Raw genomic sequence first — 12,838 nt, 5'->3', positions numbered from 1 at the left:
TTTTTTTTTTTTTTTTTTTTTTTTTTTTTTTTAGGGGTACAAACGCCACCAATAAAGCTTTATTTTGTTTGCAATCACTGTCCATGAATACTTTATTTTCAAAACTACCAATATGCTGCTTAATTATCCTTATATGATCTGTCGGATGAATGTCGTCTACCGGCAGCAGAATTACTTTCCTGCTCCAGTTAATTTTTCTAATGCACACATTTTCATTCCTACTGGAAATATGAGGGAATTCACACAAATATGAAGAACCTTTTTCAAAAATGATGTATGTTTTTGGTGAAAAACAAATGCATCAGATATGGATTTTCATAAGAAAAATATGGCAGATTTACCTTGAATCAGTCTTTTATTGGCTATTCCTTCTCTGCATGTCACTAGTCATGTGATCCCTTCAGAGTTACACTAAGCTTTTTACTCCTAAATTTACACTCTCAATGCAACTCTTCTGAGGCTGATGAACGTGTGCCCAGGCTTATACGAACATGATAAACACATACTCGGTCTACACTCCAAGAAAAACTTCTAATTCTGCAATATTCTACGAGAGTTGTTTTCCATGCAGTTCGACAGCCTGTAGCTACACCAGATCTCGCTGGTTGATTGGGCGCCTTTAGCCCAAAGGTTGTTTCCTCCGAGTGCTGCATCAGGGGGGGTCACATGGTCCTCCAGCCAATGATGTCACTTTGCACAGTGGAGGAGTACCCTCCAGCTGCCTGTCGGGTTCATTGGGGCAAGAGAGCACCCAGTGTCTCCAAAAACATCCATCAATGCCTCAAACTCCCTGCTACCCAGGCCTAATTGTTCAAGCTTGTCAATGCTCTCCAGAGAATGTCGCTCAAGGTTTGGGTGACTCATTTCTTCACTATACTTTAAGTTCAGGTCTGCTGTATCGTGCTCCTATTCTTAATGTCCTCCAAGTACCCTCTTCCCTGTTTTAGAAAGGGCTAGGGTCTCCAGCTCTCCTGGTGAGGTGTCTGTTTCAAGACAGCTGCTGACAGCTCAACTGAACTTGAGAAGTCTCCCGTCTGACAGCAAGGGATCTTTGTAGTCCACACTGGCAAGCCGTGGCCTTTCCCATCTCTGAGTGCATGATGGGATGAGTTTGTCCGGTTCAGCCTTCTGCTGGTTCTCCAGCACATTACCTCATCAGCATCTCAAAATGTCCTGTGGGATTACCACCTGACATGCTCTCGTGTTAATCTCCTCATCTGTCAGCACTGAAACCCTCCGGTTAAAGTTCTGCTGGCCCACAGGAACCGCTCGCCCACCAGCTGGCCTTTCATGGGGGATGATCAATTTAAGTCCCTGCTTCTGCTGCCAGCAATAAACGCCAGCAAGATTTATTATGACACACGACGTATGTAGCATGTGTTGCTGATGCTCACTTTCTGTGTCCTCTCTATAGCGTATTGTTGCCTATAGGAGGTTGGATCTCAATAGGCTTGTTCACAGAGTATGGAGTAAGATTCCCTGTTGTTTACAGCATGAATGACGTGCCAATATATTTGTAAATTAACATGTGATTTACACCTCACTTGTTCCCTGAAAATAACAGGATTCATTGAATAAAGATCAGCATTAGTAAAACACTCATGAGGCATTGGAACTATCTTCTTTAATAATTCCTGACTAGTATCACCTTGGTTCTAGCATGAACGTAATTTTCTCATTAAAATGTTGCAGCGCTTGAAAGAATACAAATGGAGGTATAGGTGCTCCATGACACTGCTGTAGAGCAGCATTGTTTGTGCTTAATGTGACCAGTTCACCATTTTACCAGCAGGAGGACATCTTCAGAGCTGCTCTACATGGGCCCATTCTAATAGTTATTCTAAAGGTAAAACCTAAGATTACACTTTCAGATTTTAATGTTGGTGTTTGGCTGCAGAGCCATTCTGAAGCAAACTGGATGCAAATGATGTGGATGAAATTATGGAACAAAGATCATGTTACAAACATTCAAAACTTGTTGCATCTGAGTTTATTTTTATTTGGTAAAAAGCAGTGTTGACCTGTTGAAGTCAAAATGCTTGCATAGGCACTCATAACTCTGACGTTGTGCTATAATTTACAGATTTCCTTGTCTTTGGTCTTTTACAGTTCCCTCCCTCCCAGGTTAAAGGATTCTGTTACAGAAGCTATTTCTGTAGAAGCGCTACTATTTCCCAGACAATAAATTACCATCACAGAACATTAATCACACGTCTTCGCCACACCTTACTTCGGCATGTTTACTTTCCAAATGATCTGTGCTTGAGAAGTAATAATAATTCCACATTCATAGGACATTTATTTGGTAACTTATAAGTATACTTAAATAGTTGCTGATATTGGTGATACATTTAGACCCTAGAGCCTTGTGGACAGATTATTGAGGGTTTATTGCAAACAATCTCCAAGAACTCTGGGGCCTTGTGACACAGGTGGCTGTGTGGTGTGCACCTGCCTGGTCTGGCGCACATGGTTCAGTGGTTATTCAGGGCCCCGTGCCAGCTGTTTCCCCATATCCTTTGGTCTGGCTGACTACTTGAGTCATGCTTCACCAATTCACACCTGTTTTTGACCTAATATGTGAGCTAAAAGTGTAAGGATATTACTGTAATTGACCGGAAAAGGACATTCATGACAAGCACCCTGTGTGTGTGTGTGTGTGTGTGCATGTGTGGGTATTTATTGAAGTCCATTTTCACCATGACAAGCCACAGACTCGGTAATTGAACAAGGGGAGCACTACCCTTAATGAAAAGTCAGTGCAATAGGATCCTTACAGCGTGACAGTGTTGGAGTCAATGAGTAACCTCACTTTATATTGTCGTTTTATATCCACACCGTCATCACGACATTTCCTATGGCGACTCATCATTTCATGTGATGTTTATATAGGCTGCTATAATCCTTAAATGCATCACTGATAGATATAGCTTGCTTTCCACAGCCTCCTCGTTTTTTTTTTGTTTTTTTTTGCGACGTGCGTCACTCATTGGCGCGCATCAAAGACGCAGAGGCGCAATTGTAGACCGAGGTCTGCGCAGACCGGTCGGCATTTGGAATAAACATCGTCGCAGTATCACTGCCCTCTGTCTATCTTTACCTATTATAAGCGCGTCGCTCCGCCCTCCTACCTGTAAATCTGCCCGCTCTCCTCTGGAGCGCATCTGACAGGCGCTCTCTCTCAGCTGGCCGCTCCGTGCCAGGGCTGCGGGGGATCGAATGGAGACAGTGACATCCACCCGAGCGCTCGTCCTTTTTACGCAGAATTGACAACGAAAACGCCCGCAAGAGTATGTAGTCTTCGCCGCTGTACAGACAGTCAACCAATTGTAGAATTAAATGATCTTTTTAACGGTTTTTTCTTTTTGTTGCCACTCGTTCACAGTCGATTGACGCGTAAAGAAAGTGAAATCGATCGATCGAATTCACCGCCTGCTTATTGACAGAATCCCGTGCATGGAAGACGGCTAGAGAAGTCGCCTCGCCGAGAACAGGCTGCGAACATTTCTCACTGGTTGTGTTTACTACAACTCGACGTATCATTGGCAGCGTCGACGGCTGCAAACGACGCCGTCTTCACCATGGCTTTTGGCGTGAGAGAGCCTGAAAACCCCTCGGACTGAGACGCGGTTAAGATTCGTCAATATTGCGGATTTAAATGCCTCTGTCCAAGGGACACCGACCCGCTATTTTGGTCAGGTTCGCGTGTGCGGTGCCTCACGCTGTCACGTATAAACGATTCATAGGCTGCTAAACTATAGTAAGAGACTACATCGGGTGGGTGAGCACAATTTACAGGGAAAAGGTTTTTTTTTTTTTTTTTTTTTTTTTGGTTTGTCTCGAGCAATATGGCTGGTTCGTGGGGCTGGGGACGCAGGCACAGGCTCTCCAAGGCTCCTAAATGCTAGCTGAGGCAGGTGGCACCGTTCCACATGGAAGCGACAGCTCTATGAGGTCAAGCAATATCAATAATAATCGAAATCCGGGCTCTTCAATCTTAATATCCAAGATGGAAGACGTTGTCATCCCGTTCTCGTCCGAGGTGCCCTGCGACAATAATGGACAGCGCATGTGGTGGGCATTCCTCGCCTCCTCCATGGTGACGTTTTTTGGGGGTCTCTTCATCATCCTGCTGTGGAGGACACTCAAATATATGTATACCGTTTGCTGCCACTGCAACGTCAAACACAAGGTATGGCCCACTGTCAGTTTGTAGATGTGGAAATCTCTTTGAACGCCTCACACAAAACCACTGATGCACATAGTGTGCTTTAAAAAAAAAAATGTGACACTGGCCTGACTTCTTGCTCTGTAACGGCCTGCATTGTGAAAATGACATGCCACTTCGATGGCTTCCTCCTAATCTGCACCCACCAAACGGATATCCAGTGCCAACTGCAGCACTGCCTTTTTATAATGAGTGCATCCCTTGAATACGATTGTTGTTATCCGTTGGCTGTGTTTACCAACTCCCACTCTTGAATGAAGGGGGTGGTGTTGCATGACAGATGCGGGTGGGATGAGAGGAGAGCAGCTCCTTCATTTTATTTTGCTTTGCTTCAACGTGCATCATAGTAGCCCATCCTCATGACACACCAGCTCTTGATTTCTAGGGTGAAAATAGACGTTTTTACCAGGGTAACATTCCCACTAGTTTCATGTACCAGGGTAACATTCCACCAGTGAGACCTGATGAAGTCCATTGGGACTTTAAATGCAGACCCAACGACATCAAGGCTGTCTCTTTCATAGCATGCAACAACTCTGCAAAATATAGTCCATGGAAACATCATTTCTTCTCGTCGCTGTCTGTTATTAACCTTTTTAATTTGTACAGTCAGTGGTTGCTGCAATGTGTTTTTGCTGCACATTGAATACCTTTGCGGGATGATGAAAGTAACCCGTCTGCAGGACTGATGTCGAAATGGGAGGAAAAAGGGTGACTGGCCATTACTTTGCTCGGGGTGGCCTGCTTCAGCGATGAATCATGGCTGATTCACGTGTGTATTAAAGCCTGCTTCATACATGACTCACGCACTTGTGTATAGTGCAAGTGGTCCCCTGGCTGAACAGAGAGTAATGTTGACTGAACAGAGGGAAATGTTGCTTAGAGTGTGCGAAACATGGTCTGTTCTTTTTCTCACTTGGAATGAGAATGTTTTATACAAAAGAAATAAATAAATTAGGTAATGGCAAGTGAGTCTATCATCAGCATTAAGCACAAAGGGGTTGAAAAGAGGAAGGAGTGACAATGATGGCTGGAAGAAGGAGGGAGCAACGGTGAGCTCCCTCATCCTTTTGAGCCGTGCCCCTCCTGCTGCTCGTCTCCCATGTCCTTTTCGGTGGCCTTGGCCCTTTTCTGCCCGTGTCTGTTTGGTATTATGACAGGTGGAAGACAGGGCATAGAGTCATCCTCCTTAACTGACAAAAACAGCAGAAAATAGCCTCCATTGCTCTGCTTAAAGCCACTGAACACCAATTTGATCGTTTCAAATGTGATATTGCATACATTTATGAATTATGTAAATGGATTATCTGAGAGATATTCTAAATAATAGTGATACTTCATTTCGTTCATATCTCCCAGCCCCACACTTACCAATGTGCACAAAAAAAAATAATCCCATTACAGATTATGTTCAATTAAGCTGTGATGGAACTAGATTTTGGATAGGACGTGAACATACACAGATTGTCCAGCCCGGCTCTTGGCTGCATATTGAAAAACACAAGTTGACATTTACATGATATCAGATTTAAAATAGGCCCTCTGGGATACAACAAATTGTCCCGTCTAAACAGCTCCGATTTACATTGAGAGATAACTCTGCCTGTTATGCTATTTGGGTTATTACTTGGCTGTCGGCCTCATGTCAGTTTGTCACGCTCATGAATCCCATGTATTAGAGATGGCACCCAACCGTATGCCATCCTGCATATACTTCTAACCGTCTTGCTAGGAAAGTGATGGAAGTAAACCATGCAATTATAATGAGGTATCCATCTTGTGATTGCTGGTGGGTATCTGGTTGCGTCTCATCTCTTGCAAAAGAGGAGAAACTGGGATAAAATGAAAGCACGTTTCAGTGTGCACTCCCTCCCCTGTGCTGCTGTGTTGCTGTGCGTATAGAAAGGCAGAGCCGTCCCATTAGGTGACTTTGGTTGGCTTGACACTTGGCTGCAGAGGGAAAAGGCTTGTTAGGAGTATTAAGAAGGGGGAAACTGGATCTCTGTTCAGCTGACTAGCGCGGCCGGCTAAGTTGGCATGTGTCAGAAACAGGATGTATAGTTGGCGTTGAGGGGCGGTGGGCTTTCTCTGGCAGTACTGGGAACCTGGAATCAGAGGCAAGGAAATGGAGGTTGAAACTTTGAGAGAGAGAGAGACACAGGAGGAAGTGGAAACGGGGGGTGTGAGGGTGTCAGAAGGGTTTGAGAGGGGGTGTTGCATTGCATGGCACACAGCTGTGTCCTAATTCTTTTAAATGGCCCTCTTCTCCGTCAGGATTATAAGGGAGAGGTCATGGGTCATATACATCATGCTGGAGGAAGGAGTGAGATAAGTGGATGCAGCAAAGAGAAATTGTGCAGTGCAACTTTTTGAGACTTCTGGACTGTTTAAAGACAGTAGTCTGATGATAACCGGGTATAATCAACTTTTTACCTTTTTATCGTTCTAAAACAAGACAGGGAAATCATATTAGAGATAACAACAATGCAGCTGTTTTATAGTTTTGGTGCCGTCTACCGGGTGGACTAAAAAAGCAACATCAAATGAAATAAACCCACCAAACCCACATTGATTTTCTTTTTTTAACACTGCTGGTAATGGCAACATTTATGGCACCATTTCTCTGGCGGGTGTTTCAGAGTGCTCCAGTGCCATTTTTAAACCACATATCAAACACATTTGTTATTGATTTTCCCTACACTACGGCGCTCTGCAAACACCAGTTATCAGGCCGTCTGGATGAGCTTCATTATTTCACTCTCTTTTCACAGTGCAGTCTCGAGACTTCACACATTCTAATTGAAGGGGTTTTCCTACTCAGGGAAAGACTCACTCAGGACAATGCTAATGCATATGCATGACGGGAACGGAAGCACAACCGGTGGAGGAAAGCACTTTCATGTTGCAAGGCTTGTTGGCATACACGTCTGCTCTATGTTCCCTTTCTTTTGGTCTTGTTGAATACTTAGAGTTCTGTGCTGTGCTGCTTCACTGCTGTATGGTTATCTAACGGTCTAGTTTTCTACTCTGCGTCATGCCACCTCCAGGAGTTCTTATATGATGCCTCTGTTATTTGGGATGCGTGGGGAGGAGTATTGAGGCTTTGCATTTGTGGCACCAATCTCTATTCAAACATTGAATGGCACAACGGCTCTCTGAAAACACGGCTTTATTCGAAAATTAGAAATAGCTGACATGGTCTGTTGTCGGGCTGGGGATTTAAAAATGTCTCATTCCAAATAGCTATTTTTTTATGAGAGCTGAAAGGAATAGTTGATCATAAAAGTATGATCATAAACAGAATATCTTTGGGTTTTGGACTGTTTGTCAGAAACTAAAAACTGATTTTAAGATTTTAAGTTGGCCTTTAGGGGAAATTTTGAAACTTAAAAAAAATGAATAAATGATTGGGCAACTAGTTTTAGTCTTTGTGAGCTGGTAAATAAGGCAGTAGGTAATGTCAGCTAAGTCTTTAACAATAACTTATATTATGCACTATTAGCCGTCATGTGACTGACCAGTTAAAGTGATTTGCTTGCTGAAAAAGTGATATTTTTATGTGGATATAATGTAGCTAAGGGTCGCAACTATAGTTTGCGTTACTTTACACAAGAGAGCATTGACAGGTGTTTAGAAGACCGCTTCATCTTCAGGCGAACTGTCTGCAGCTCTGCGTCAGTAAGAGGAGGAGCTGTTAGTGAACTTGAGATGGAGCGATAACTGGCATCTGTCATAGAGCAGCAAGGAGGCAGACGGTTCAGTCTTCAATGTACATGGAGTGGCTAAAGCACACATCAGCTGCAAACTGGTCCGAACCAACGATACAGAGGCGCACTGTACAAGCCGAGTGTTTCAACCCAAGCACCAAACTACACATTATATCCCTGTGTCATAGTGAGGTATAAATGAGGACTACAAAAATACACCTCCAAACAAGGCTGTTGTACTTTTGTTCAGCCTCCCCCTCACCCCCCTGAGGTGCAACTTGGACCGTTTTATATGCACTTTAGAGCCAACAGCCGACAGGATTGTATAGTTGTTTCTCTCCAAACAGCTCAAGAAGAGCGTTGTTGGCGCTACAGTACCTGATCTGCCTGTACAATCTAATCTTAATACTACCTTTTCTGTAAGTCTTAATGCTATAAACTTTTTTGCCACATGACATTTTGTCTTATACGTTTCTATTTAACAGATACTTAGTTGCTACTACTGTCCTCTTTTGCTCCAAGACCATTTGTATTTAGCTCATGCGTTTTCTCATGTTTGTTTGCTGCTCCGCCAGCCCAGTGTCCCCATGGCAATCATGGGATCATTAAAGTTTCATCTTATCTAATGAGAGTTTGATGTGCTGAGCCTTGGTTCTCCTCACTGAGGGCCAGACTCTGCTCCTGTGATGCGACTAATAAAGACGTGTGGGGAGGAAGCATCTGGTGCCTATAGGCTCCATTTCCTCTCGCCCTTGTCAGTTTGCAGGTCGAGGGTTTATGATAAAGCACGCCTATGATCACTAAACTACTAACATTAGGACAAGTCCATCTTATGATCGGCCATCTCATGAGATGGCAGCGTTGCTCAATTGTAAATCATCACAAGGCATTTCCATAAATGAAGATTGTGATTGATATTTCATACACGACGGCTTGGCTTTCACTGCAGAGCAATTCATCAAACCTGAGTTTGAAACCCGCCTCGGTGTTTGCATGTGTTCGAGTCTGTGTCTACATTTATGTGACGAGGAAAAGCCCAGACTATGGCAGGGGGAACGAGGCATGCTGGGACTCTCTTCACTGCGCTTACCTTTTAAGTGGGATGGATTGCGGAGGTTCCTGCAGAGAGGAACTGTTGTGAGCCTGTGTATTCTTTTTTGCTTGGCAACAGACCAGCTGTATTTCGCCAGAGCAGCACAGAGCACACACCCTGACATCAGCTGTCGCTCTCACTACCCTCAGCCTAACTTTGCCCGGCTCGGCCCTCGCTGGCTTATTGAATTCCAGAGCTAATTGAAGAAATTAATTGAGTACACAAAGTACCACTGGATCACACAAGACACTTGATAAAGACTTATAGGGCTTCAGCTATCAGTTATTTTAGTAATCAAGTATGCTAACGACTATTCTCTCTTCTAAAATAATATTATCTGTCAAAACTAAATCCATTTAGTGCATTAAGTGTCATATTACATTCTTGGTTTCAAGGCTACTAACTTTTTTTCACTGTCTCTGAAATGATCTCAACTGTTCCTAAGTCAGTGTAAACTGTCAACAATTCTAAATGTTATCCTTTTACATTGTCATCTATCGGGGTTATTTGCTATAGTAGTTTTAATAATGTATTATAAGCCTTTTAGAGCTGGCGTTAGGGTCATGTATTCAAGTCTCTCGCCAAAACCTCGATTTTACAAGACTACAGTTGAACACATCATGATAACGTTAGAATTTACCCTCGCCGTATACTATTTTTTTATTGATAGAGCTTGAACACATCATAATATAACTCAATGTAACCTCCGTACATTAGCTGCTCGCTCCGTAATTTAGCCAAGCATGACTGTGCCAAACCCTGGAATATGAAGACAATTTGACAAAGTGGCCAAACCGTGGATTTCCTCAGGCAAATGTTTAAGCCCTTAAGACTTGCTGTGCACACACGGCTATATTCATGTACACTTCCTTAGCTTTTGATGTCATCTCAGGAATGTGTGTGTGTATAGGAGGACCACTATATTCTTGTGACCAGTGGTTGAGTTGCATGTGTCTTGTTATGTGTTGTTGACACTTGATGTGAGTGAGGATGTCTCACAGCTGTCCCGGGGCAAAGCGTGACCAGTTTCCACCACAGCAGGCAATGCCTGTCCCCAGCCCCTCTTATCAGGAGTAGGGCTGCAACTAAAGACATTTTTCACGATCATCAAGTTTGTTGATGAATCGATTATTTATTTAATCTATAAAATGGCAGAAAATTGTTAAAAACGGTCTAAACTCCAAAGATATTCAGTTTACAATGAAACAAAATAGTGGAAAGCAGTAACACAGAGTCAATTTGATGTACGCTTTTACAAACTTGCTCTGTCCAGCATCACTGATTAACTTTCCATGTACATACTCTAATATGGAGTGTGTGACTCATGGGTTATTATTTAGCGGAGATCCTCCCTTTAAGGCCCTAATCCCGAATTCTCTGGGCCTGATTTGATGGCCATCTAGGGACAACTGTAGTGTGCCATGCTGATGTATGGTAATCCACAGACAAGGAGAGGCTATATATCAGGCCAGACTATGTATATCATGAGGCAGACACAGAGGTCAACCCCCCTTTACCCAAACCGTGCTCCCCGGCTCCCCTGCTGTCATGCTGTTATGTCTTCTTTGGCCAGTCACCGGACTATTAAAAGGACTTCCACGCCCAAGGAACTATTCAGAGGTTAAAGGTTAGAGGGGACGGGTATACCTGGCTCCACATGGGGGAATAGTGCGAGACAGGCATTCCCACCATTAGAAATTGCCTTGTCAAACTGGCAAGGAAAACCATTTGCATATAGATCCGGTAGTTGAGACCGGCTAGGCTAAGCTGGCAAAGGAGGCCTGCAAGAGGGAGATAGCTAGCTAGTGCTAGTAGCCAGCAGGATCATGGCTTATGGTTTCTACCAGCTTTCTTCCTCAGCTGTTGTTGTCCTTAAACGGTTTCTCCCTATAGCCAGGCCATAGGAATCATACTAAATGCTTCTGCAGCCATTTCAGCGATTAGACAGAAGAGTTGAGATGATGCTATTTTGACAATCGCATGGACATGTCTTGGTTTGTGTGTTTTCACCGGTATTTAAGCTGTAAGTTAAGAAGGATGTCAGCATGTATTTTCCTTACCTGCCAATGGTTCCACTGCAAACTAGTCGGTTTTGCATTTTAATTTTCATGCTCACTTATGTTTCTTAAATCTGCAAATGCTTTTTGTATGCAAGAGTGACAGAGAAACGGACGTAAGAATCGTTCAATATAGGGTCTACGTGCACATGCAATGTTTCTCTATGCTGCTGAGATTCTCTCACCAATTGTATACATTAAACTCTATGTTCATATCAAGTCAGATTTTTATTTTAGGTTTGTCATACAGAGGTGTTGCAATACTAGAAATGTCCCAACCTTCCATGCCACTGCATGGAATCGCAGCAGCCAGCCAGGCAAGCACATGCACAGCCCTGGGACTAGCCTTTTTCTGGTGTGGATTATCAGGCAGAGCCAGCCATCTCCCACTCTCTCCCTCATCTTGGCTCCCCTTAGCTTGCGACCCACCCTTAGAAATCTGGGAAGCAGAGAGAGAGAGAGAGAGAGAGAGAGAGAGAGAGAGTGTGTAGAGGACTCGGCAGTGACCTTCAAAAATCTCAGCAGGCGGTGTTTGTGCTTCCTATTTAGAGATAAGCTCTCTCTCTCTCTTAGTAACATATGTGGCTCTGTGAGGCCAACCCTTTGGGTGAACATACAAGCACATATCAGCTCTCAGAGACGGATAAGGAAGTGTTAGGATTACACGGCACCGCCATCGCCACAGCCCTTCAGCAACCTGTCTCAATTAACCTCCAAGAGGGCTAGGCTAACATGCTAATTGTCATTCTCCTCGCAGGCTAACAGCAGACTCAGGTTTCTCTCTGCGTGCCGGTAATGTGCCTTCATAGCCACTATGCTACAATGCTAAGATTGCACCCCATTTGGCAGCATCCCAGTGTCTATAAGTTAAGTGAGCACTAGACGCTAATAAAATGTTTTTATGGGGAAATACAAGTGTGGCTGACGGATAAGGGCAGCCTACAAGCAGTATTCTGTTCAGGCATAGTGAGAGGGCCTGCTACACAATGATTTTACCTCTTGACTTCTTCTGACATTTGCCAGAGTGGCTGCGCAGGATGAATAGCCCAGCTGTCAATTAGAAGCCTGGTTTGATGCTTGCAAAATCTGAAATCCCAGAAGGTGCTGCCTCGCTCAGGTTCCGTGTGTTGCCTGGCATCGCTCTGGAAGCTGTGAAATGTATCTCGACACGAACCAAGCAGCGAGTCAAGCGAGACCAATTTCAGACTGACATGAGCTTTGTAAGATGATGAGCCGAGCAGTGAGGCCCGAATGACAGCATGTGTAGACAATCGTATACAGATGATGCACAGAGTGCATGGGTTCATCGCTGAACGCCTCATTAAAGATGGATGATAAGGCAGAGCTGCCGTGCTGCTTCTCTGACAGCCTATACCATTGAGATTAAGCAGTGCGGTAATTGGTCAGCCTTGCCTTGCTGCCCTCCAGGGGACCATCGGTAGATACTTTTAATCTGTATTGATTGGTGTTTGTCATATGAATGGAATCATTTTCAAACATCATGGAGGATCACCAATAAGGACAAACAGTGCAGTAGAAGGCCTCGACCAAAGGAATTCATCAACATCATTATTTCGACTAATCGCTTTGTTGATTTAATTGACATAACTGTTTTTCTCCACAAAGAATCACCACTTTAAATCTTGTGTTTACAAATGTAACTCATGATCTCCTTCACCGATGGTGTGCTTTGAGTGTTGATGTCAGTGATTCTCATAGATAGTTGTATATTCCTGTTTTACGTAACTGTATA

At 43.8% G+C, this 12,838-nt stretch overlaps 1 protein-coding gene across 14 annotated transcripts in view; it reads left to right on the top strand.

Annotated features, from left to right (window-relative positions):
• The first annotated feature begins 2,991 nt into the window (after positions 1–2,991).
• Positions 2,992–12,838, top strand: part of kcnma1a (potassium large conductance calcium-activated channel, subfamily M, alpha member 1a) — a 125,643-nt gene continuing 115,796 nt past the window's right edge. For 12 of the 14 annotated variants that reach the window (XM_031873447.1, XM_031873484.1, XM_031873473.1 and 9 more), the window contains exon 1: positions 2,994–4,192. In XM_031873447.1, coding sequence (XP_031729307.1) covers positions 3,902–4,192 — 291 coding nt within the window. In that variant the 5' untranslated portion in view covers positions 2,994–3,901. Of the gene's footprint in view, positions 4,193–12,838 lie in introns of all 14 variants that reach the window. The other 2 variants (XM_031873464.1, XM_031873454.1) reach the window with 2 other exon arrangements.

The sequence above is a fragment of the Anarrhichthys ocellatus genome, unplaced genomic scaffold (genome assembly GCF_004355925.1).
Source record: "Anarrhichthys ocellatus isolate YVR2014 unplaced genomic scaffold, GSC_Weel_1.0 scaffold3, whole genome shotgun sequence".
NCBI classification, from domain to species: domain Eukaryota; kingdom Metazoa; phylum Chordata; class Actinopteri; order Perciformes; family Anarhichadidae; genus Anarrhichthys; species Anarrhichthys ocellatus.
The sequence above is the reverse complement of the archived record's forward strand: the minus strand, read 5'-3'. Positions and strand labels throughout refer to the sequence as shown.